General features: G+C 31.9%; 2 protein-coding genes across 3 annotated transcripts; both read left to right on the forward strand.

Annotated features, from left to right (window-relative positions):
* The first annotated feature begins 1,958 nt into the window (after positions 1 to 1,958).
* LOC111039143 (putative uncharacterized protein DDB_G0277255) lies at positions 1,959 to 10,468 on the forward strand. The gene is made up of 13 exons (XM_022322472.1): positions 1,959 to 2,207; positions 2,271 to 2,390; positions 2,671 to 2,847; positions 2,924 to 3,072; positions 3,140 to 3,296; positions 3,721 to 3,886; positions 4,491 to 4,775; positions 4,855 to 4,904; positions 4,973 to 5,049; positions 5,251 to 7,067; positions 8,821 to 8,984; positions 9,067 to 9,988; positions 10,109 to 10,468. Exons 1-13 carry the CDS (start codon positions 2,202 to 2,204, stop codon positions 10,207 to 10,209), a joined length of 4,191 nt encoding a protein of 1,396 aa, XP_022178164.1. The 5' UTR covers positions 1,959 to 2,201; the 3' UTR covers positions 10,210 to 10,468.
* Positions 10,469 to 11,838: 1,370 nt separating this feature from the next.
* LOC111039144 (ataxin-2-like protein) lies at positions 11,839 to 22,739 on the forward strand. Of its 2 annotated transcripts, XM_022322474.1 has the most exons (14): positions 11,840 to 12,679; positions 15,217 to 15,346; positions 15,413 to 15,623; positions 16,763 to 16,899; positions 17,031 to 17,152; positions 17,824 to 17,922; positions 18,645 to 18,760; positions 18,845 to 19,066; positions 19,143 to 19,388; positions 19,487 to 19,902; positions 19,993 to 20,314; positions 20,445 to 20,608; positions 21,944 to 22,515; positions 22,599 to 22,739. In XM_022322474.1, the coding sequence occupies exons 1-13, from the start codon at positions 12,630 to 12,632 to the stop codon at positions 22,460 to 22,462; spliced, it is 2,754 nt and encodes a 917-aa protein (XP_022178166.1). In that variant the 5' UTR covers positions 11,840 to 12,629; the 3' UTR covers positions 22,463 to 22,515; positions 22,599 to 22,739. The 2 variants fall into 2 exon arrangements, with proteins under 2 accessions (XP_022178165.1, XP_022178166.1); XM_022322473.1 differs by having other exon boundaries at positions 11,839 to 12,679; positions 18,645 to 19,066.
* The last annotated feature ends 4,674 nt before the right edge of the window (positions 22,740 to 27,413 follow it).

The raw sequence follows: 27,413 nt of genomic DNA on the forward strand, positions 1-27,413 counted from the left end.
ATACTGGTAACAACGGACACAACGGAGAGATAAAGTGTTAAATTGTTCAAAACTTATGTTTAGAAACCTAAAAATTGCAGTGGCAAAAAAGAAAAAATATTGTAATAAAAGAAAAAATACAAGGTCGAGGTGAGGCCGTGAGGGGTACGTGATGGCGTAATGAGTACAGATCAGTGTTTCTTAACCTTTTTGATATCACGGATTCACGAAACACCAAACAAACATATTGTTTTTATGTGGAAAATTATCATTAAAAAAGTATAAATTATAGATGATGTGGTGAAGACGGTAGGCGCCAGTAGCCAGTGCTGAAGACGACTGTTTTGACTTTTGACCTCAACCAAAGCATGAAGCGAGCGACGAAAACAAATAATAGAACCACCGAACACCCCAACTCCCAAATGCACTTTCACATACCTCTATCCCTAATTCGCCGTCGCCTTGTCTATTGATGCCTTCGACCTAAAAAAGCAAAAACAAAGCAGCACCACAAGCCCGACCTGTTGAGCTCCCTTTCACGCGGAGGCCGCGAATTGCATTATTCGACCACGTGGAGTTACAACGCGCACGGCCGGTGTTGCTCGCTGTTAAAACCTGCTGACCAGAACCCCGAACGAATTCCTCACCTCTTCTGAGCCCTTGCACGGTCAGAATGACTAATGTGGTCGTCCTGCATAACCGACTAGACTTCGACGTCGATCATTTCATCCTCGTATCGCAGCCTGCAGGATGCAAATGCAGTATAGTCTGTCCTTTTTCGGATACAATACACTGCGTGTAGAGTGTAGACTGCTGTAGTGCTGTGTTATTGACAATTGGCGTATTGTTACTATCCTATACGTAAATGATCTAAGGCAGCGGTCGCCAACCGGTGGTCCGCGAGAAAATTTAGGTGGTTCGCAAAAAAATAGCTAAAAATAAGTAAAGCTCTACGACTTGTAGACTTGTAGTGACTACATTGGAGCCAAAATTGCACAAAATAAATAAAAATAAAATTTTTTTTATTATTTTACGTATGTATTTTTTTATATTAATTTGGTGTAAAATTTATCAGTAATAGAACCTTATTCATGTAAAAAGCTATACGTGGTCCGTAGAATTTAGACTATGGTTTTAGTCGTCCGCAAGGTCCAAAAGGTTGGCGACCGCTGATCTAAGGCTACTACAGTGGCTATAATAATATAGTTAGTAATTTTGAAGAGGCACCTGTATAATTGTAAACTATAGGCGCAATTGTACAAAGTAATGTATAAGTATCAATAATTATCTATAATATAAATATTGTCAAAATTGGCTCAGATCTATTTTATCCACTTACAATAAATAATTCATTTCCCGGCTAACCACCGACTGCGACTAAGCGGATGACTTGCACCGCGGCCCACAGGCCAATCAATCAATGTTGTAGATGCAAACACGAATAAGATCTTAATTCGTGGATGCAACACATAGGCGTTTCGCTGCACCCGTACGCACGTCTATGAATCAGTATTTTGTGTCATAAATTATAATCTAACAATGCCGCGATTGTGCCGAGTGCTGTTAAAGCGTTACGTTCAATTTAAAAGTAAAAATTCAAAACATTCACTTGTATAATTTAAAATTGTATTGACGTGCAGCCGCCAATCGCTGCTGTCTCTATCTATAAAAAGCTATTTACTTTATACTTCTATAGACTATAGAATTTATGTAATTTGTACTCTGTTCTCTCTTAGTCTCAACTCTCAGAAATCTTGTCTTATGTAGTTTAGTAGTTAATAGTTATGCTCCTATTTTATCAGTTCCATCACAGCAATTGAGATTGAGCAATAGTCCAATTGCATGACAAAATATTTTGTTATGAGCATTTACAGTATTACAGGCTACAGCATATTGCATAAGCGCCATATTAAGCGCCATAAGCCATAAATTGTCTTGTCTCTCTGACCATGATAACAGTTGCATTCTTATCAATGCCTGTATGTATTTTTCTCGGAATCTATTATCTATAGAATATACATTGTCTTGTGTCAATTAATAATTATTATAATGTACCGTCGTCAATCACCATGAATAAAATAATTTTAACACAATTTTGTCACTCAGCAGGAATCGACTACTAATTAGTAGATAAAAAATAATCGAAAAATTGCTTTTCAGTGATTATTTGTCCATGTCACTGTGATACTTTTGAGTTGTAGGCTGTGTTTCAATAATATCTTATGGAGGTAAGTGTTGCATAATCCATATTAGATTTTTGACGATGCTATTTACATCTCGAAATTGAATAGGAAAAGTTACCATCCAAGGAAGCTCATGTGTGGACTTTGAGCGATTTTATTGAACGGCGCAAAGAATGGGATCAAGGAGATGAAGCACGATTAGCGGAATACCTTCAACAACTGTCTAATGTAAGTGTAACTCATAATAGTATTGTAGGTATTTATTATTATTTCATATAATTGTGAAATATGTAGTTGTACCCATGTATAGTTACTGTTGTTCTCATTTTTTATTCTTTATCAAACCAGCTTTCAAAGAAGAGTGAATTTTGTTCATTTATAAGACAAAACAATTAACATTTAAAATTTATCTGTTTATATTCCACCTAATTTATAATAGATATTATAAAAATGTTTTATACTGAGACCTAATATTATTTTTAATTGATAATAATTTAAATATTTTTAGAAAATAACCCTAGGTGCTAAAAATACATTAAACGAATTGGATGATTTAGTGGCCAGCATTGACGACACTGCTGTTCAAATAGCAAACATCAATAATGAATTTCAATTATTAGCAGACAAACAGTTCATAGAAAATAAAGTTCAAGAAGAAGACGAGACCGTGCAAACTAAAGTTGAAGTAAATATAAAACATATATTATTTTAATAAACAAATGGAAATACCTCATACATTTAATCAACAATATTTTTTTTAGAAGCCAGTATCACGAGAAATTAATGAAACTGACACATTTGTAAATAATATAAAAGAAGCACTTAAAAACAGCTTTAAAGCTATTGATACTCACTTTGAGAAAATTACTGTTGTAGTTAGTGATTCTGATGACGACGACGATGAACTAAAGTTAGAACTATTTAAAATCATAGCTTTATGTTAGGCTATAATATTTTTATTTATGTTTTTGTAATAGACACGAAGAAACTGTTTTAAGGCCAAGGGTATTTTACAAAAAATTAAATCTTCCCGCACTAAGTGGTAATACACTATCTGAGATCGTCGCAGATAATGCCATGTTTTCAGATTCAGATTCTGATGTTGAACAACCTACTAATGCATTTAAAGATCAGGTAAAATTAGTTAGTTCTTAAAATTAATTTATTGTATATTTATAAAATCAGTCTGTACTTCATTCACCAAGAGAATATGAGTGTGCACAAAACAAAAAACCTGTTTCTACTGCAGTACCATAATATGTAATAAAGTAATAACCAATCTACAAAATATGAGTTGGAGAATAGAGTGGAGTGGGTAAAAAATAAGAGAACAACCCTCAGTTGTATGTGTGAAGTGATTATATTCCTTAGGTGACCGAATAACGCTATATATACCCGGCTATAGATTATTGATAGAAAAAAAAAATATTTTTGATATACATCATCTAGAATTAAATTATAATATATATGTATATTATATTATATTATATAACATGTAAAAAAAACTTACAATTGCTGGTTTTGTGTGTATAGTTTAAATTATTTTCTATTTATTTAGGAATCATTATATAGCAATGATGCACCCGAAGAAGACATCTATTCTATTAGTGAATCAAAAAAGATGTATGAACCTAATCTTGAATCAGCAGATACAAATAATATTACTTTTGAATCAGAAAAACCTATACCTAAAAATATTCCTACTTATCCACATTATGATGAAGGTAATATTCAAATATTGATATTATAATTCATGTATCAGTATTTAATTGTTTTGTCTTAAAACAAAATTAATTTTCGGGAAAAATATTGTTGATTATGTGGTACAACATACTAAAACATTGCATCTAAGTTTATAATATGTAGTTTGACGTTTGTGACTATAATGATATTCAAGCCATTTTTCTGTTGATTTCAGACAGTTTATATTGTATAAAAAAAAAAGTAATAACCAATTTTGCATTTTAATTTCACTTAATTTTTTTAAATTATTTTTTGGAAATCACTTTTTTTGTTTAAATGAAATAATTAATTTTATTATTAGAAATAAACAAAATTAACACATCAATTTATTTAATAGTTCTTAAAGTTATTCAATTCAGTTGACACATTCAACACTTTCCAATTTTTAACACCTATACTAGAAAGTCAATCAGATTCTATCTGTGTTTTTTTTCATTGACAAAATACCCTTGTATTACTAATTTTTGAAAATTAGTCTTTAAGTTATATTAAAATTAACAATTATATACTTTTAAAATGATGTAATTTTCTTTGTTCGCATTAAACTTTTTTTAATCATATGCTTATACCAAATTGTTTTAATAGATGATTTATTTAGTCCACCGCCTTTAATTAATGATGATGACGATGAAAATTTAGAGAATGAATATAATATATTTGGTAATAGTAGTAGTAATATGTTTGGTGAAAAAAACTTATGGGATGATGTTGATGATGACGACAATGATGAATTTTCAAATGAACCACCTTTACCGATATACTCAGACGAACCACCTCAGCAAGAAACTAAATGTAATACTCAAGAAAAGGTTGAACAACCAAGTATACAACAGACACTGAATGATGAATTGCGAAAACGATTCCAAAAAGGTTATTTATTTTATATAGCTGTATTGATTAATTTTAATTGATTAACTGTTCATTAATTTTATATAACTTTCATGTTTAGATGGTACGTCTTCGTCAGATAATGTCAATGTCATTTCATCCAAAATTAAAGTAATTTGTTTTATAGCAATTAGTGTTCCTTAGACATATGAATAATTTCATTGTTTATTAATTATTAGTTACCCAAAGGAGCTGTTAATATTCTTGGCGGAGCTGATATACAACCATACATTTTCAGTCCTGCTCAAAACATAAAGTAATGTAAATTAAATTACAAACACATAGTTAAATTTTATCATATTTTGTTAACTATAAAACATTATGTATTTGTATACTAATTATGAGTTCACAAATAGAAAATAAATTTAGTTAGTTAGATTAAGTATTGAAACATAGTATATTAATTAATATGTGCCCAGTAGTTAATAAAAATATTTTCTTAAATTATTATTTACAGACCAACAATACCTGAGATGAGTAAAAAAGTGGCTGTAACAACCCAAAATGACATTGCTGAAGATATTAAAACAGATTTTAATATTTCAAATAAACTTGTTGACAATTCTAATCCAAATTCAGCTACTGTCGCACATAAAGTTTTAATTAAAGAAACTAAACCAATGAAAAAACGTTCACTCTTTGATCAGGAATCAGATGATGACGATTTGTCCACAACAGTTTTTCCAGCTTCAAAACCAGAAATTTCGGAATCTAAAGAAAGTTTAATGAAAGATAAAAAATCATCAAGAAATATATTTTCTGAATCAGATTCAGATGAAGAATTTATGGATTCAAAACTGAAAACAAAAGAATTAGCTTCTCATTCTGTTATTGATAAGAACTTAACAAAACCATTAGACTCTTCATCTGATGATGATTTATTTAGTACTAAATCTAATAATAAGACAATACCAAAAAAAAAATCTGTAAAAAGTTCTTCACCAATTCTTGTTGAAGTATTAAATAAATCAAATGCAATAGAACATATATCAAAACCTCGCATACATGAAAATAAACCTACAGGTTTATTAAATAAGGCAGTTATTGATGAATTAAAAAAGTATTCAGTAAAGTCTAGTGTGGCAGATAATAAAGTTACTGATAAAGAATTGTTACCAAATGAAAAAACAGTAAACAGCAATATTATGATACAAAGTAATCAAAAACCTTCAATTCCAAAACAGACAAAAAAGTTTAGCAATTTTTTTTCATCTGATGAAGAAGATTTTGATAATGATTCTTTGTTTAATAGTAATGAACCAAATAAAAATACCATTAATACACATCAACCAATTTCTAATGTAAAAGAATTGGGTCAAAACATAAATTATGAGCTTCGGGGATCGAAAGTAAACTTATTTGATTCTTCTTCTGATGATGATTTATTTATTAATAATAAACCAAATAGTAATTTTGCATTTTCAATAAACAGAAAACAATCTAGTTCTAATGACATTAAAAATATAGATACCTCAAAAGAGATTGATGATTGTGCCATAATTAATGAAATACCAAACATTGATATGATAAATCAGACTAGAAATGACATGGATAAAAATAATACAAACACTTTCAATTTATCGTCTGATGATGATGAAGGTGAAAATTATTTGTCTTTTGATAAAAACATTTCTGATGCCTCTATAAATGTATCTAATAATCAAAGTATAAACAAGAAAATATCAACTATTAGTTTGTCATCAGAAGAATTTTTAAGCCCACAAATGGATCAAAAGAATCAAAATATGCTTCAGAATACACCTGATAGTTTACAAAATAGTAGTGATCATGATTCATTTAACCAAAAAGAGATTCATATACCTAAAAATGTAATAAAAACTAATGAAACTACAATCCAGAATAATAAAAGTTCGATATTTTCAAGTAGCGATGATGAACAACATTTAAATTTTAGTCCACAGTTACAAAATGAGAGTTCTAATGAAGAATCTAAAATTATTTCTTCAACATCAAATCTATCCCCAGAAAATGTACTAAATAATAAGAATCAAGAATCGTTAGATGAAAATGATATAAAAACTACAGCATTACCTATTTCTTCAGAAAATACAAATCAGGCTATCAAAAATTCTAAAGTTTCAAATATTGATGATAGAAAACCAATTTCTCTTAATTCAAACATTCAAAATGTGAATACTATTGAGGAAATTAATGTGATTCGTCCAACATCAGACTTGTCTCTTAAGGATTCTACTGATGGCCCCTTTTTCAGTTCGCCAAATTCTAAGAGCGAACTTTCAAAAAGAATCCCAGGTAAAGCTTATTTTAATTAATATATTTTTAAGTATTACCATTAATATAATTGATCATAAAAATAAATAAAATAGGTATTCTGGAATAAATCTTACAAAGTAGAAAGTAAGTGTTGTAAAATTGTAACAGTTTTTTATTTAGTGTAAATTAGTACAAATTAAGTTCAATCATTGTGTTTAAATTAGGACATTTTAGAAACTGTCCATAAATCAGCTTATGTATATTTTATGTTAAATCAAATAGCAGGAGAATTGATAAGTCTGGACAAATAATAAAGCAGGTACATCAATACTTCAGGTTACAAAATATATTGGATTCATAAATCAATTTAATGTAATTAAAAATAATTGATATTAATTACTTATCAAATCCAATTGTTTAGAAAATGAGTGAAAAAATTTAGAACTATAAGAGGATACCCGATGGTGTCAACCAACTTCCTGGGCCACACACCTAATGATTTACGCCTTATGTCCCCATGCATAATTAACAATTTATTTAGACAGACAGTTTATTGCTGACAATTTTAATTCTCCTACCTTGGTATTCACTGATGGTTTAGTCACACAATCAGGAATGGCTTTTGCTTACTTTTTCCCAGAATTACATATACAGTCATCCTCCAACCTGTCTGCTTTCGTCTCTTCATTCATGGCTGAATACTGGGCTATCCTAGAAGCTCTCACTTGCATAAGTTTCCTCCCCTGCGGAGATTTCCTTATTGTCTCAAATTTTCAAGCTAGTATTTTAGAAATCATCAACAACCCCTTCCTTTCTAAGTGCTCCCCCATAATTCTAAAAATCTGTGCATTACTAGTATCCCTCAAAATCAGGTTATTCACCATCTTCCTATGGGCTCCAAGGCATATAGGCATAAATGGTAATGAGCACTCCGATTCGTTAGTGGGCTACACCACCAACCAGCCTTATTCGGGCGGCCCTATGTGGTGTCCCTATACTGATTTAGTCACTATACATCGCACATCCATACAGGAGATATTTAAGATGAAATGGGATTTCCTACTAGAGTATTATGCTTTTGGTTATAGGTCATTATTTAAAAACATCCCTATTCAACCATGGTTTTAATCCCTAAGAATGAGCTGCGCTGTCATAACCAAACTCACCAGATTACGCACTGGTCACAGCCTACTATCACACCACTCTTTTAAATTGGGACTCAACAGCAGTACATATTGTCCTTTACCCAACTGTGGTGGAGTATACTGTGACTTCCAACACCTACTCACAAATTGTCCATCTTTCTCTATCCAAAGAATTCAGCTAAAGAATCTCTTTTCTACTTCTGGTATTAATTTTTCCCATATTGACGCTCTTTCAACCAACAATGTTAATTTAATCATACATACACTCAATTTTATTCTACAATCGGGCCTCCGAATTCAAAAGTGTGAGCTTTACCATTCCATATTTACTTCAGATTAATGTACATAATTGTCGAGATATTATAATTTAATGTTAAAATCTCTTAATAAAAAAAAAAAAAAGAGGATACCCAAAATAATAAAGCATTAATAACAAAAATCAAGCTTAGCATGATAGGATTTTTTCAAGATGTAGAAGAAGAGAAAATAAAATATAAATATATTGTGATCATAGTATTTATTCTTTATTGACAAATCATTTTTTTAAATTCATTTTTCCAGCTATCTAGGAGTGTAGAATATAAAATATTTTAACTAAAATAGTATTGTGCAATTATTAATAAAATTATTTTATATTTTTTTTCCAGGAAAGTTAAGTAAAAATGCTGGTGCCTTTATAAATATCGCTAGTCTACTTCCTAATTCTAAAAGCCCATTGAAAATATCAAATATTCCTCGATCGGTTTCATTAGATGAAAAGAATGATGATACTTTACCAACTGATGGAACAAAGCTTTTTAGTGCTGAAAGAGTAAATAATATTTTTATAAATAATAAGCCAAACAAAAATGTATTTTGTTATTTTTATTTCTTTATCTGATAATTTGTTATAGGAAAGAGCCAGAATTCAAGTTAAAAGACGTCCTCAAAGTCGAAAAGCTAGAATAGCTGCAGCTCGAATGTCATCTATAGATATTGGTTCGGAAACAAACTTTCAAGAGTCATCTCGTTTATTTGTTTCGACATCTAATTTAGTTGACTATCAATCTAGTCCAATACTAAATGACGGCATTACAGATACAGATTCTTCAAATGAAGTTAAAAAAAAAATCCTAGAACCATTTAACAATAAATCACTTGTGGATAATGATAATAAAATGTATGAAAATAGCGAAATAGTGGAAATAAAAACTGAGCTTAAAAAAAAAACTTTTTTGGATTTATTTGATGACGATTCAGATCCTGAGTCATTTCAACAAGAATTTGATGCAAAAAATAGTAATGATATCAAAAAATTAACATTGGATGAACAACTTTTAGAAACTAATAAATCAGTACAAGAACAACTCCCAGTTATTGAATCAGTACATGAAAAACTTCTAGAGACTAAACCAGTTATAGAAATACAACCAGAAATTGTATCAGTAAAAGAAAAACAACCAGAAGCTGAATCAATCAATGAAAAACTTCCAGAAATTGAACCAATGTGTGAAATACAAGTTAAAGCATTCAATGTGAAAGAATTACATGAAAATAAATCTAAATCTCTGATTTCAAATACCTCATTACCTAAAAAATCCAATTCATTATTTGATGATGATGATGATGATGATATATTTTCTCAGAAATCTGGGAAAGTTAATAAGCCATCATCGAATATATTTGATAGTGATGATGAATTTGAGTTTAATCAAACATTTGCAAAAAAGAAATCTGACAAAACAAAGTCAATATTTGGTGATGATAGTGATGATGATCTATTTAATACTCCCTGCAAACCTGCCGGAAGTAATTTAACTTCTAACAAACCAATTGGTTAGTATAAAATATACTATTAATTTATTTTCTAAATAATTTTAGTTACTTCCTCTTAACTTGTTATATATATTTTTAACAAAATTCTATTGTTTAAAATGTTTCTCATATTTTCTTTAGATAAATTAAATCAGCGACAAACTCAATCTAGTGGTGATGGATATGTAAAACTTGCTGCTGAAAGTGTTGCTGGTAATCCGTTAGAATCTAAAAAAAACTGAATAATTTAATATGTTAGTACAATTTTGTGTTTTATGTGTCTAAATTTTTTATATTGGAATTTATGTGATATATATATATATGTTTAGTAAAAAATTAAATTTTATACATATTTGTTATTTTGGAACAACAAAAAAATTAATTAAAAATTCAAATATAATATAATTGAAACTTTATTTGCTTTTCCCACACACGTCTATTGTTGTTATAAATTCATAAGTTAATGCTATCAATATTTTTGTTGTTTTGATTTGATTTGTAATTATTATATGTTACATCCATTATGTTATATTATATATTATACTATTATTATTATTATTATTGTTATAATTTTGTATCATTAATTACTTCAAACAATAAAAAATTAATGGATTATGGATTAAGGTATTAAGATAACACCAGATATAGCATCAAATAATAGTCTGTGTGTCACATTATTATTGCATTGTTGTGATATTCATAAGCTGTACGTAATATTATACGTAATTTCTTAAATCATAATTTTGTAGTCATTTCACTATCTGTTGAATACTTAATTGCGATGACCACACATGAGAGAAGAAACTGATATATAAACTCATATATGGCTGCAAACTCTTCATAGGTTACTTTGGTTCCTGACATGACTAAATATGAACATGCCTATATATTTAGCCATGGTTCCTGAGGTGCTACAACCAAGACAGATCAATGTATAATACAAGTTGCAACTAAGCAACACACACACACACATGACCACCAGGAAGAGAGGCTTCATGGCTCATCCTCATAGTGATAATTTGTGAGACGTGTGATTCCAGATGAACACTCGGTTTGATTTGCATGGAATCAGTTATCTCTAAAGGTAATCATGGTTTGAATTTGAACGGAAGATGAAATTATATTTCATGAAAACAATTCATATCGTATTATCGTGGCACTGGACTCGGAATTCGACATACGTGTTCTCAACGACTCAGCAGTCAACACGCGTCGGCCCACCGAATATTCGAATTTCGAATCGGTTTACACACCGGTCACCATCCGCGACCGGTTGGCGCGCCAGTTCGAAAAAACCATATGTCCGACGACGCACTGTTCCATGAGCGATGCGCGGTTCCATGGACCAATGGTTCTGTTGGTGGCGGTGGACGCACCGCGCACCATTCCCCGCCGTCGAAAAACCCACTCCCTGAATCCCCGCCAAACAACTGCGCGGCGCGGACGTTCGCGCACGCTCATACGACGGCGTTACTATTTACTACCGTAGTACTATTAAACCCGATAATAATATGTTGTATATCATGTATATATTATACCGTATGCACACGCGTGTATTTATATATAATACGTACGTACGTATATGATATATTATTATGTGGACAAATATACGTTTATAAGGTATATGTTGTTTTATTGGCAACGTCTGGTGTCGCCGACGTACGAAAAATACAAAATTTCGAGCGAGCCACGGCGGACAAGCGACGTTCCGCAGTTATCGTCGGATGACCGTAGTCGTTAAAACTCATATTATTATTTTCCCCCGACGACGACGACGACTCGACATGTCGCGTCGTCCGCTGTCGCCGTGAGATCGGCCACGCGCGTCACTACTACCATTGTAGTACTATTATACATCGGCACGCCGCCGTCTCGCAGTCAAGCAGCCGCGCCACACGTCTTGGGCACCGCAGTGCCGACCGACCACACTGCGCACAGGTACGCCGCCGCCGCCGAGTGCAGTGAACTTGATCGATTACGTCAGCGCGCGTCGTCGTTAGCCTACTGCTGCTGCCGCCGCCGCCGCCGCCTCTAGTTCGCCCCTTTTTTATCTCTCTTTTTTTTTTCCCACGCACACACACACGCGCGCGCGCTTTCGCGTATTATACATATCTGTATACGTATGCACGCGTAGCAATAACATTGTAATAGTAATAATCATAATAAATAATAATAATATAAATATTATAATAGTAATACAATACGAGCGCTCGTTTTTTCGTGTGATCATTATCAATCTAAAGACGATCGGCGTCGATCGCAAATCGAATCGCAAAAGCGTCTCGTGCCGCCCGTCCGTCTTTGTTCGACCGTCCGACGTCGACGCGCATCGCGCAAACGGTTCGCCGCGGTTTTTCGCGTGTGCCGCCGACAACGTCAAGCAGCAGTCTCTCTCTGTCGCTCTCCCGAGCACAACGGACCATTACGTTGCCCGCACCCGGTCGAGACCCATCCGAATCGCCGCCCCGACCGATTGCGAAAACCTTCCGGAAAATCGTCGTCCTTCTGCAATAAACGTAATATACCGTAGTCCCGTACCGTCTCTTGTGCATAGGAAGAGGGCCGCCTCGTATTATTCATCATCGTTTCGTGTTAGAAATAATTCAAAATTCCGGTCCCGACGAAGAACTGCGCCTTTTCCGGCCGAAACGACGACGGCAGGATGAACACGAAGAGAAAAAGTCGCGCCAACACCAACAGCACCGGGACGAGGTGCGTACACGATATTATGTGGTGCTGTGGTAGACCATATTATTTGTATTATCATCGTTAGGCTTACAGGAGGGCTATAAAGGTATCTTTTTGTGGATGCTTTCGGAAACGGCGATCGATCGGAGATTGGTGTTCGTCATCCAATTCGGGTAGGTAGTTAGATCTGCGTTATATTTTCGACGCCGCCCCCGCTCGTTCCCGTTGAATTGCGACAATAATTATTATACGACATTAAATGATAATAATAATAATAATAATTTATATATTATAAATAAAATACCTTCAGTTTTATATTGTTATACTCGTGTTCGGCGATAACGCCGATGCACGACTGTTGTCATTTGTTTTATGATTTTTTCCTCGCTAATCAATGTCAACACAGTCGCCATTTTGTCGGGGATTTTTCTATTACATACCCCGCTTACTACCTACTACTAATTTAGTAATAATAATATTGTCTGGTCGACGTTCCCGCTACTACGATATCAATAATGCAAAATAATAATTTTATAACAACGTAATAATATAGGCTACCTTATTATTGTTATTTATCATCAACGCAGGTAACTCCATGAAAATTAAGTTCATAGAAATACCCATTTTCTGGGAACACCGACGATACCACTGACACGTTTTTCTCGTGTTCTAGAAACTAATCGATTTTCCGTAGAATTTTATTTTATCGTTGTGCCGCCGCCCTTTCCGATTCCGATTTTGGATTATTGGAATCGCCTCTTCAAGGTACAAACTGCAAATCGCAGACTAAAAACATTTCGGTTACGGCCTTTGCTCGCCTACAAAACGGCATGTGTGCGTTTGGCGAGGACCATGTTATGAGATTACGATGATTTATTCCTTGAGCCATTTTGGCGAATCTTGTAGAAAAACCCCATATTATTTATGTGAGCGTTTTTTGCAACTCCTTTTGATAGTTTAGTCATAATTTGTCAGCTTGTTGTTCATCTACTATTTTCTACACCAAACATTTGTATTTGTTGACATTTCTTACCTAATTGATCGATATTTGTACTCCTTTACAATTCAATGTTAGATAGGTACTTTAGATAGGTACTTTGTCTATATAAGAGCTGTTATGAAACGGACAATGTAAGTATACCTATCTATAGCTGAGGTGAATATAAGTAGGTACCTATTACTGTAACAAAGATGTTTTTAAAAATAATTCATCTTAGAAATGACCAACTTATGTTAACAGTTGCAAAATAATAAAACCATTAGGTACTTAGTGAAAGAAATTCTTTAATTACCCTTATCTGTTTTAGTCTTATGTTTCAATGCCTGCTTAGTCTTTGTGTTCCTAAATACTATTTTACTGAAGAGTTAAGGTACACATTTTAAAGATATAACAAAGGTTATTCTATAATCTTCTTTGTTCAATGTAACAATATACTTTGTTATGACTGTTATGGTGGCTCATGTGTTTAGTATAGTATCAACAATCATTGTGTATAGCTACTATGTACCTATTATGTTTTAATAATACTAAAATATTTTTCTAAAGTATAGTAATTAAAGAAAATTAAATTCAATAAAGATAAACTTATGCTAATAAGTATGATTTAATTGTATATTACCTAATATTCTTGATAATTAAAAATCATACCTCATCTTTTGTAGGGTACTAAAATGATTATGAAGTTTTCAAAAATTAGTCAGGTTGATAAATATAGACATTTTGATTGCTTAAAAATATTTTGACCTACCAAACATAATTATGAATTTAAAATTTAAATTAGATTGAGATTTATTTAAAAAAGACTTCAGTACATATTCTGTTCTTTTAATTGTTTTATTAATTAAAGTATTATGACCTACAAATGATAATGAGTGTTATAGGTATAACAAAATATAAAGAGCTATACAAAATTAAACCTAGACAAAATTATTTTATTCAAATTCAAAAGGTATCACCAGTATGACATCTGCTGAAGTGTATAATTTTATGGTTTACATTTAAAAATACTAGTCAATATTTTGTATTACTTATTACTATAATTTTGGTAAGTTCTCCTAGTAAACAATTTAAATAAAGGAATTTAGATAATAACTACATGAGTACATTTTGAAATTTCATCTGCCCATGATCGACCCATTATTTTTGTATAAACATTTTTGTGTAACTACTTGTAACATTTTTAGGTTTTAGAACACAAAAATGTTAAACAGGAAGAAAATAATTTATTTAATGTGTACTTTTAGTTAATATACCTTAAGTAAATATTATTTTTATAACAAATGTTTATCATCTACTGATGTAGTTGTTGTTGATTTGAACTTTTAAGTAAGCCATGTTAATTTCAAATCCGTGGTAGAATTTTTGCCTATCATAAAATGTAATCAATTCATCACATATTCATTAAACTACATTAACAGTTATCACATTACATATAATAATAATATAAGACTATCAATTGAATAAGTCAAGTTTTAAGTAAAATATTTCAATATATTTTTTCTTAATTTGACACTTAAGTAATAGGTCTAATTTAAAAAATAATATTTGTTTGTATTTTTAGAGCTCCTCGGGCTAGAGCCTCATCTTCAGGTGGAAATGGAATTAATGCCCAAGTATCCGGTGCAGATGGAATATATTTAAATGAAACATTTATGCATCGTGTTACTAGTTTAATTGGACTTGAAGTTGAAGTAAGAATTTTTTAATTATTTGAATTCTCAAATTGTCATATTATTTATTAAATTTTCTTTTTTCAGATAGTAACTCATTCTAAAGAGATGTATTCGGGTATTTTACGCACATTCTCTAGCAATTTTGATGTTGTATTAGAACTACCGCACAGAACTGATCCTCCTCCATCAAGTCAAGCTATAGGTTTAAAGATTGTAGCTGATAAAATGATATTTAAATTTGACAGTATAGTAAAAATTGCTGCATATGAAACAGATTTAGATAGCATGACTCGAAGTAAGTTAATAATATATATTATATAGGTGTATAGGTACTATATATTTTTTTATCTGTAGCTTGGTGCAAGAAGGGTCTGGGTCACATTTGCATAAATTTAAGATTATTTGATCAATATCGTTAATGTTACTTGTTTTGAAACAGCTGATACAGGATGACCAAATTAATACATACATCGAATATTTTGAATTAAGAGGACATTACACCCTCCGCATGTGTTGTCTTCATCTTACAAATGTACAACATAGCAAACACTGTTTTGCGCGGGATAACTTTTATCTTTCTATGTTTGTAGTAGTGGCTCCAAAATTATAGTAAATTATGAATGCAACAGTATGTTGTACAGTGCTTATATTTTAGATAAGATAAATACACTAAAAGTTATATGCTTCTAAACATTTTATTTTTTGGTTTTTTTCATTTGCTTATAAAAAATGATTGGATGGGGTAATTCAAAAAAAAAGGCATGCTGTTGCACAAATAAAGTTCTTCTTTACGTGTTGTGAAAATTTGGTAGTTCTACAACAAATATAGTGTGAGAAAAGTTGTCCAGTGCAGAACAGTTTTTGCTATGTTGTACATTTGTAAGACGGAGACAACACATGCAGGTGCGGCGTTCTCTTAAGTTGATGGGAGTGCTTAAGTTTATTAATATATTATGGGTCTATATCTCGATACTGGCATTTTCGAAATCAATTATTAAAGTTTATTAATTTTAGTTGTTAAATAATATTTATGTTTGATTGAATATTATTATTAGGTTTCAGTAAAAAAGTTGGTTGTTTAATCAAAAAAGTGTTTATTTTATGCTTAAGTTTTTTGCCAATGTTGAATATGGTATTAATAATATTAATTATCCAATAAAAAAGACCAATGTGAAAATAAGATTAATACATAAACTAGTTTATGACAAAATAAAAATGCTTCATTAAATGAAGAATTGAAAATAAATTTAGTCATCAAAATTCCAAAACTATTGCAAAACCCATTATTGTTCAATTTTATTTTGAAAAAATTAAATATCCCAACAATGATTTCTTTATATTTCTTTATATTTGCCCTTTTTTGCACCAAGCAATAGATGTAGGTATATATTAGATTATTGAATAACTCAACTTTATAAATGTGTTCATCAATAGATACATTCCAAACTGATACAACTATTAGTAAATACAATGGACAACCTTCAGGTGAAAAAGTATTGGAAATGTGGGAGCCGCCATCTATGAATGGTGATATGGATGACTTTGATTTAAATTCTGGAAATAATAACGCTGTAAGTTGTAATATTAATTAATAATAATTATGTTTATTGATATTTTTAAAAATATTAAAAGCTTATTGTGTTTTTAAATGTAATGCCAAATATTAAATTAATAAATAGGATTCTTATAATTTAATTTTTAGAATGGTTGGGATGCTGATGACATGTTTAGAAGAAATGAGCAAGAACATGGTGTAACATCTTCTTTTGATCAAAATTTAAGTGGTTATACAACTGAAATACGAACAGATTTATCAAATTTCAAGTAATAATTTGTCTAATAGTAAATCATATGTAGTTATAGCTAAAATATTAAGTTAGTTATAACTTATAAGTAATAACTTTTAAGAAAATAGAAAATGAATTTCTTAATTTGATGCATTTGATATTTTTGTTCTTTGTTACTATTAATTAGTAACACCTTAATGGTTCAATTATTGATAATTGTTTGCGATCTAAATCATAAGTTCTTCACTCATTATAACATAAGATATTTATGACAAGAAAAGGATAAATGTAGTTTCCATCTTAGTATAAGAAACTAAATATAAAATATTTCATTTTAATATTTAATTAGACACCAATACTTAGTGGCTGAATAAACCACCATGTCACACTAGGCCCCTTAAATTGAATTGTAAATAATGTAGATAGTAACTGTACAAATCTAAAATTAGATAAAATTGTAAAATTATATATTAAATATGTTTTTAATTTACTATTTATAATTAGTATTATGTTTAAAAAAATACTCTAATATAGTATATAAAATTATAATTGATTTTTGAAAAAGGTTTATGTACAATTATGATATATTTACTGCTATATTAGAAACATAACTATGGGATTCTTAAATAGTCTTATGTGACTGATGAAAAGTAAAAAATATATGACAAAAGAGATGGATTATCTAAAAAATAATAATTTATTTTTTAGAAATGAAGAAGCAAAAGCTGCTCGTTTAGCTCGAGAAATTGAAAGTAATCCAAGTTCTCAAAATAGAGCCAATTTAGAAAACGGTGATGAAGAAGAAAGGTAAATGATAATTATTAGTTATTGATTAATACATTTTTAGTTAGAATTGTTATGCCCTTAATAAAGAGTCAATATGTTAGTATGCTCAAAAAAAACCTCAAAATATTCTCTAAATTTCCAATTTTTTTAGCTAAGAATTGAACAATTACAAAGTTCCACTTAAGCAGTTTTTTCCGTGATTAAGAAATCTAAAAACAAAATAAATACAGTTATTTTTTACAGACATTTTAAATTAAAATTTGGACTAAAATGCATATTAACCCAAAGAAAGCACCAATAGTCCTCCCAGGGCCCGTGTCGCCACGTTAAAAATACGTGCGTTCGACTATGGGTCATATATCAATCATCATTGGTTATTAGTATTATTCTTAACAGGGATTGATGTCATCGAAATAACTGTAACAATATTAACAATTAAAAACCTGATTTTTAATATTATTTTATTATTCTGCCTGTGTTTGAAGGGGGTATTGTAACTTGTTCATTTATTTTAGGAGCAGTAAATATCTGGTGCCTATAGCTGTAAAAAAGATGTAAAAATACAAATTCAAAATTTAATCTGCTCTTGTCACATAGTAGTCATTAAAATAATTATTATTCAAGCCAATAGTATAGAATGTAGAAACATATTGAGGAAACTTGTGAATAGGATCTCTTTTCCTATACTATCTAATTTAAAAACTAAAATATTTGTTAAATAATTGATATCTCTTTTTATTAAGGTTTGCTGCTGTTTCAAGACCAGCAAGTGAGATGTCAAATAATCACAATGATAGCAAATATAATATGTCTGGACGTCGTAAACCTGGACCACAGCAGCCACCCAACAGTGCATATGGTTTGTTTAATAGAAACCGTAAACACCCAGAAAAATATTCTAGCAGTGGATCTAATGAGCGATGGGAATGTGTTTCTGGTTCAGGGACAAAAAATAGCAACCAGAATCGAGGACATGCTCATCAGCAAAATGGTAACAGCAACGTTGTGAGCAAATCCACCTTGCCTCCTTATCACAACAGTGCTAATCAAACGTATGCAGCCAATACTCGTGAATCACCAGTTTCTGTCAATGGCCAAAGTGAAAAGCGAACATCAGCTCCTATTAATAATCGTAGAGAAACTTCTTCATCTGGTTCAAGACATGGTATTTTAGTTTTAAATGTTATATTTTATACATGATAACATCATTTATGTTAATACTTTTTTTTTTCACTTTTTAGTATCTGGTCGTAATAATTATTCATCTAATGACAATCAATCATTACCTTCTTCATCAAGGTCATCTCCACCAACAGTCCAAGGCCATCACAATCAAATAGCAAGTGTACCTCCTCCTAGATATCAAACAGCCACTTACACTCAACAAACGAGTACAACAAATTCTCGTCCTAATGTTAGTACATCATATGCTGCAGCAGCTGATAAATCAGTGCCAAAAACACAACAACCTCCTCCCCCTATTAGAGGTAATTTATAATAGCTACTGTATTATAAGTATTAATGATAAATTCAATTAAAAAATAATGTAATATTATCTTATTAAACATTTTTTATGTTTTAACAGTAAGAGATGAAAGTCTTAATTCTGAACTGAAGCGATTTAGTACAGACTTTAATTTATCTTCGCCATCCCCACAAAATAACCCTAGAGTTACTTCACCTGCATCAGTTGTATCTGAAATACCCAAACAACATGCTGCTCAAATACCACATTCTGAGCCACCTTCTCCATCTATACAGGAAGTGCCTCATGTTCCCGAAGAAGTGACTGAGTCTCCGGTATCACCTCCACAAACATTATATAAACTTCAAGAAGTACAGATTGAAAAAAATGTAGAAAATTTAAAAAAAGATCAAACTGAAAAAACTTTAGAAGAAAATATAACACAGTTGCCAGATAAAACGGTTGTACAGACATCGAAGCTCAATCCTAATGCCAAAGAATTTGTTTTTAATCCAAATACTAAACCTTTTATTCCAGTAAGTTTTATTATTACAATCAATTATATATTATGCATGCATATTATTAACAATAGACATTTATACAATTATTTCAAAAACTATTTATAGCGTTCACCTAGTACTCCAAATTCATCTAGACCAATGACCCCTCAAACGCCAACAACAAATATAGTTGCTACAACTAATCAACATCAACAAATGATTCAAGCACAACATGGACCTGCAATAGCTATTCCAGCTGCTTATCATCATCACCATCATCAACATGCACCGGGTACTGGGCAGATGGTTACACATCAAGCACCACCTCATCCCCATCCAGCATTTACCATGTTACCGACTGTATTTGTTACTTCAAATTCTGCATTCAATCATCACCCTCACTCAATGCCTCCACAACCACCTAATCAAGCCGGACGATTCCGTAAAAGTTAGTATCAATATAGTTTTAAAAATATATATATATATGAACTGCCTAATAATAATATATGTTGTTACTTGTAATGATAAGATTATTTTAAATATTTAATTTTATATGATGTTTGTTATAAATAATTTAGTGACTGTGGGAATGTCTCATAGAAGTGATATAGCTTCACAAATTCAAGTAGCTGCTGCAACTGGACAACCTCTCTTGGCACCAGCGCCACTTCAAGCACAATTTGCCGTACCAGGATACAGTCCTCAACCTATGCCCACACCTCAAGCTTATCAACAAGTTCAGGTAAAGAATAGTTTAAAAAAAATTTTCCCTAACTATTCAGTGGTGTACCCATGGCTAGGGATGGCAACGATACATCGATTAATCGAAAACATCGATTGTTATATTCGATGTATCGATGTTTTTTACACCGACAGTGTCTTTCGATTTTTATTGGTCCATCGAAAATTACCTTCGATGTTATTTCGATGTGTCAATGTATCGAAGTAGCTACGTAACTAAATTTTTTTTTATATATTTTAAAATTAAAATTTTTTATGATAATATTTGAAGTCCAATTTGTGGTTAGGTTATAAAGTTAATAAATAACAATTGATAAATAATTTGTTCTAATCACTTATGGTAATGTATCACGTCATATGCGCGAACCATATAGATTTGATAATTGTACTATTATTTTTAAATATGGGCATTAAGTATAAAATAATTTAAAAAAAGTTAGACAGTTACCTAACAAATTAATATTTTTCAACTTAACCAGTTAGTTATTATTTTAATTAACTGAGTAAGTAAACATAATATTATTATGTTATAGCTTATAAATTATTTTTATTTTTGTTAACCATGATGTACACAATGATATTAAATAAAAATAAACAAATAAATATTTTTTGATTTAATCACAAATGTGTAATTGTTAATGGGAAATAAAAATTAAGCTATTGTAGATTTCAATATCTACTAAATGCTTAATAAATATTAAAGTTGCTCAATACCCTGCAAGTGTGAATGTGTAATCCATGATTACTACCTTATAAAATGTGAAGTGTACGGTGTGGTGTATGGTATAACCGTATCCTTCATTTTAGAGTGCAAAATTTGCCTTTTTTTTTTTTCGATACATCGCTGAATAAACACCGATGTATCGATTAATCGTCGTTTTAATCGGTTCGATACATCGACATCGATAAGACGTAATGAAAACATCGATTATTCGATACATCGTGATAGCTGCGATTTTTGCCATCCCTACCCATGGCAAACACCCCCCCCCCCCCCACTAATTGTCTGCATTCATACCAAAAATCTGAATTCTTAATACTTAATTCCACAATTTAAGAGGACCAAGGGTGGCTTGAGCAACTGACTACAATTATTAAATATAAACAAACCTTCTAAAAATCTCAAAATCAATAGATTTTCTATGGAAAAACAAACTACAATTATACATCTTTACATATTAAACAGAGCAAAATACTTCTTAAAAATGTCTATGATATATGTAATTAAAAAATTTGGCTTTACTGAATCTATGTCATTAGAGAATTCAGTTTGACTGATAACAGTGATGAGTAATTATAAATGTAAAATTGAATTGAAAATATTTTTTTATTTTAGATGGTTCGTATGGTGCCACAGCAAGGAGGAGGCATGATGCCAACTTTAGTGCCCACTTCAATAGCATACCATCCAGCTAATGCAGGTCAATTAAGTCAAATGGAAAGTGGTGTACCCCAAGGTCCACCATCTTACCATCACCATCATCATCACCAAGCATCACAGCATCATATAATGAATCAACAACAGACTGCTCAGTCTCCAGCACCACAGCCCGGGCCACCCCAAACACCTGGACAGTCTCAAACCCCAGTTAATTTCCAACAACCTCCCCCCCAACAATCACAACCACCTCCTTTCCCTGCGGGTACTACAATTATGTGTCCTATTTTGCCGACACCTACTGCTTCGCAACAGCCATCGGCACCTAATACGCCTGGTTCGGCACCTCCAATGCAACAACCTCCACCACAGCAGCACCAACAATATATTTCCCACCAACACCAGCATCATCAAGCAGCCTCTGCGCAAGCGCCCCATGGGCAATACCATTTATATTCAACCATTCGGGAGTCATGAGATACAGCCAACTCATTCAATCCTAGTCCACATTTAGTAAGAGCAATAAAAAAGTGAGTATTTTTTTGTTATGATAATATTATTAAATTATATATATAATATATTCAGTTGGTAAAACTATTTGTATTTCCCATAGTTTCTCGGCGTTTATCAAGTCATACAAAACAATTGTCAGTTCAACCGAAAAATCTTGATTGTCAAGAAGCTTCAAGCTCAAAATTTACCATCATGTATGGTTACAATAACTATGAGCTAGCTTTGGCTAAATGTTGTTCAGTAACTGTTATTTATTTATTATTATTATTTTCTCGTTCTTTACAAATGATTATTATTAATTTTATTATTTTTCCATTGAATCCTTCAGAGGTTACTTCATTTTATTTGTTATGCCAATATGAAAAGAAAATTCTAGAACATTTATTAATTCGTATATAAATATATATAATATTGTGACCCGATTAATGTTTTTAGTTTTCATTCATTTTTGCATATGACATCTTGTTGGCAATATAAAATTGAAATTATAAATTCAGCTGTTATAAATACAGTTGTTAACAATATCAGCTTATATATATATTATACATACATTATTCATACATATATATATATACATATTCTTATATTAAATATATATTTATGAATATTGTGTCAGTTACATTGTTCTAACTTAACTATACTCCTTGGCTGATATTTCTTTAATAAGGAGAAAATTTTGTTCTGGGATATGTGATATTTAGCTGAAGTTATAATTTTTACATTAAAAATTACCAGTGAACAGAGAACAAAATCTTGTTATATTATCTCTGGTTACTGGCGATTAATTTTGAAAATTAATATGTATTGTGATTTTTTCTTCTTTTTTTTTAGTCTTGTTACAAATTAATTTGCCGTATGATATATAAATTGCTCGACTTTTCTATTTAGTTTTAACAAATTGTTAGATTGGCCGCAGCGTGATTGCAATTTAAAAAAAAATGTTTTGTTAGTTTTTTTGGGAGTAATTTATTTAGTAGAATTTGTTTTAAATATAATATAAACGTACATGCTGCGGCCAACCTTGAACTTTCATAAACAAAATGTATTGAAATCTACGAGAAAAATTGTTAAACGCTGCGAGACCTTGTTAAAGTTTTATATAAAAGTCTTATTTTGTACATTTTGTAATGCCACGTTCAGTAAATAAAATATTAAACTGTCTCCCGAAATTATTGTAATGTTTTTGTTTATGATACACCATCTAATTGTGCATAACTCATGCTAACCTAGTAAAAAATAGAAAGTAACTTGATTTTGCTATCCATTTGAACTAATTACTCCTTTTATAACACCTTAAATGTATTAATTTAAACAATATTTGAGTTTAAAAGCAATGAACATGTTAAGTTTACATGATTCTTTCAGTGTGGTAGGACTATTACCATACTTTTACCTGATAAAGGTAGTGGCAATGCACAAGATGATAAAAAGTAATCAAATAAATCTAAGTTGTAGTACCATGCATACCATCACATACTATGCGGCAGTTATTAATTAGTAATTACCATTTACTTTTCTTAATGACAAGGAAAAACTAAAAAAAAAGATTCATTAATAGGGTTTATCTAGTTATTTTGGGCCGTTCTTACAATGTCTGGTTAAGTGTCGGTTAACGCCAACCGGCTGATAATAGATTTTAATATTTTATTACCGGCAGAATTACGCCGATTTTACCCGGAGATGTTGAGAATGGCCTTTTGGCGAGATATCAGATATGAGTAGTCAGTAGGTATTTTAAAATTTAACATCTTAAAATACTCATAAATTGCCTTAAAGTTGAAATACAATAAAAAGCCTATGAAATGGCCCCGATTATAACCTTGACTTTAAATATTATAAGAGGTCAATTTACTCTAACTTTTATAAGCTAGTGTAGCTAAACGTGATTTGCTTTGCGTAAAATGTGCCATGTTACGCACTTGTTGGACGCAGATAACAAATATCCGTGTACGGTGTACCGCCCTCTTAACTTAATATGTTAAGGAATCTACTTGGTCAGAGCTTACTGATCCCCTTCGTGGGTGTCAGACGTCCGTGTACACTTAATTAAAAACTAATAGAAACATCAAAATTACCACATCCACTAAAAGATAATAAAATTTAGATATTTTTGGGCATTGCAACACATATATTTCATACGTCTTAGAGTATTATTAGACTAATCTAACCTAACCTAGGGCTATTAGGGCTATACTAATTAATGCATTCTTCATTTTTATCTAAATAATTTATAGAAAGATTTAAATAATTATTACAGAATAATATGGTTTAAAATAGATACCTATCATTCTACGCTCTATAAAACAAAACAGTAGACAGGCATGTAAGTTGCAGATATGAAGCCATTTTAGCCATTGATAATGTGGACAACATTAAATTACTTAGGTATGTGGGTACCTATGTATAATATTATATAGAATTATTGACAATCTTTAAAAGTGGATATTTCATATTGATTATGTAATATTTATAACTAGACATTGTAGTTTTGTTTGCGGGACTTTAATAAATTAATAGGTACACTTTTTAATACAAGAATTTTATACATTTCATTTGTTCAATCAGCTATTATAATTATGAATTTATGAAATTTTTTTCCAAACCTAACGATTAATCAAGTGGTACTTTAATTTTTTACCAATTACCTAATATCTATAACATAGATACGTATAACTAGAGAGCCTTAATAAGTTAATAAGATTATAGTATCCGTGGTGTTAAGAATGACCGGAATAAATGAACCACGAACCGAGATTTTCGAAAAGCCAGCTGATGCTGCCATATACTCGCTGGCTAATAATAAAGGATGTTTGGTCTTAAACAATCAAGGACGGCTTAAGACGAAATTCGAAATCTGCTCACTTGCATTTTATTTTTCTGACTATCGTTACTCTCACCATATACTGAAAAATCCAAAATGGCTCAATCACATAACGTTGAAACCGCTCTGGACGTCGGAGAAACATTAAACGACATGATTAAGGTCATCAAAGAAGTCGATTATCAAACGATGGAAAACGAATTACGCGTTTTCGACAACTATGACGAGGACCCGACCGTCGACGATTTAGCGATGCTTTTGAGTTACGCGACAAAGTTTGTGGGCGGCGACGCGCCGTCGATCATAATCACTATGCCGTACGAGGACTCCAGTAATGGACGGGAAGAGTTGATTATATAGGAGACGCGGTTGTCGCGGCCGTGGAGCAGAAAGCGGAAGTAATGGCGAAACGTGACGATGCAGTGGACGTCACGCCAGTGAGGGGAACTGAGGTCAGGAACAGTTTTGGGGATTTGGTCGGTTGGCTGGACCCGGGGTCAACAGCAACAACATGCGCACCTCCTAGCGCGCGGACGACGGAACTCGTCTCCGCCGCTTAGAGAGGCATCACGGGCGCCGTACGCGTACTGTGCTGTTGTTCCCCGAAGTGAAGGCGTCCGAAAGTTCCCCCCCTCGCCGAGGGCAGCAGACAAGGCAAGGTGACGTGGGGTCGAGTAAAAGTACGTGAAAGTGCACTTCTAGGGTGATGGGCGGTAAGTCGCCATACACGTTCTCTGGCCACCAGCGGACGCCGCGAGCCTGATGACAACGACAACGACGCCGCCCCGCGGTACCAGTGACGACGACTGCAGTGCTGCACGAAGACGACTAGTGTCAGCGAGGGCGGGGACCGCTGAGTTCAAGAGGGGGGGGGGGTGAGTGAAAGAAGACTACAATGGAAGTCTTCGAAGCTCGCTCCGAGCTCAGGTCACCGCTTTTAACGGCATGACAGTCTACGTCTTCAGCACCTGCAGGACGGTCAAGCGCCCAACATCGCGCACTAGCCGCTCGTCGTCTCACTAGCAGCTTCGTCCGCTGCCATGGTCCGATGGTCGTCTGCGTCCTGAGCAAACGCGCCCGCGACCCTCGTCCACTCCATAGGACCGGCCGTGAGAACTGTGTATTGGTGACTAGTGGCCATCATTGCACCACCCGCTCGCCATCACGTACCCCCCACGTCACCTTGTCTTGACTGATGCCTTTTTTTTTGTTAGTTATATTATTTAGCGTCAAACGAAATTCCTGGTAATCCTCATCGACGACTAAAAAGAAAATGGTGCTGAAATCTCCTTAACTAAAAAAAAAAAAAATAAGTTTATAGGAAGTGTCACTACTGGGTGGTTTCTTTCAACAACCCATTCACGTCTTTGTAAATTAGCCCATATTCTTATTGTGTCTCTGGGTACAAATGGTATATTTCTTATAATAATAAAAAATAAAATAAAAAGATATATTATTTATATTGTTTTTTTGCAATTTCTTGTTTTGCATCTACACTGTGTTTTTTTTTCATTTTTCGGCATACAACCATTCAAAATTTCAATTTACTCTCATATCATATTATTTAAACACAATGTTTGTAAATTGTTCAATAATAAAAAAATTTGTTTACACAGTAAAATGTTGTTTCTTATTTCGTATCAAAGAGTTCCTAATCTCAATGAAATATATTGAAAGTTTTGGTTACATGGAGGTATAAGTTTATCGGTGTAGTGAGATTTATTCTGCCTCAAAACGTAATACCAGACACAACAATCAGTACATCAGTACATTAATCTTTCGACCTCGAAACCTAGAATCTTATAATATAATACTAATAACTATTGTTTGTGTTTTTGCTATATCAAGTACAAAAAATGTTAAAATAAACAAATGTATATATTGTACATACAATTGTAAATTTCAAGTATCTACGGTTATTCGTTATTGAATTAAGATAAGAAATTCGTTCTGAAAATCGAATAAATATCCAATGTAAAAATTCGAAGTTCAAATGGTCATATACAAATTAAATTTTACTTTTCTGTAGAAATTTTTTTCTGTTTAAGATAAATAAACAAACTATGTCTTCTACATTTTTAAAAATTGCATCAA

The sequence above is a fragment of the Myzus persicae genome, unplaced genomic scaffold (genome assembly GCF_001856785.1).
Source record: "Myzus persicae strain clone G006 unplaced genomic scaffold, MPER_G0061.0, whole genome shotgun sequence".
NCBI lineage: Eukaryota > Metazoa > Arthropoda > Insecta > Hemiptera > Aphididae > Myzus > Myzus persicae.

Bases quoted from the DNA above. Each gene is read 5' to 3' on its own strand.
- LOC111039143 (XM_022322472.1), top strand. The intron at 3,297-3,720 runs GTAAAATTAGTT...CTATTTATTTAG, and splicing joins CTAATGCATTTAAAGATCAG to GAATCATTATATAGCAATGA. The intron at 5,050-5,250 runs GTAATGTAAATT...TATTATTTACAG, and splicing joins AGTCCTGCTCAAAACATAAA to ACCAACAATACCTGAGATGA.
- LOC111039144 (XM_022322473.1), top strand. From the start codon at position 12,630: ATGAACACGAAGAGAAAAAGTCGCGCCAACACCAACAGCACCGGGACG. The intron at 15,347-15,412 runs GTAAGAATTTTT...TTCTTTTTTCAG, and splicing joins TAATTGGACTTGAAGTTGAA to ATAGTAACTCATTCTAAAGA. The intron at 20,609-21,943 runs GTAAAGAATAGT...TTTTTATTTTAG, and splicing joins AAGCTTATCAACAAGTTCAG to ATGGTTCGTATGGTGCCACA.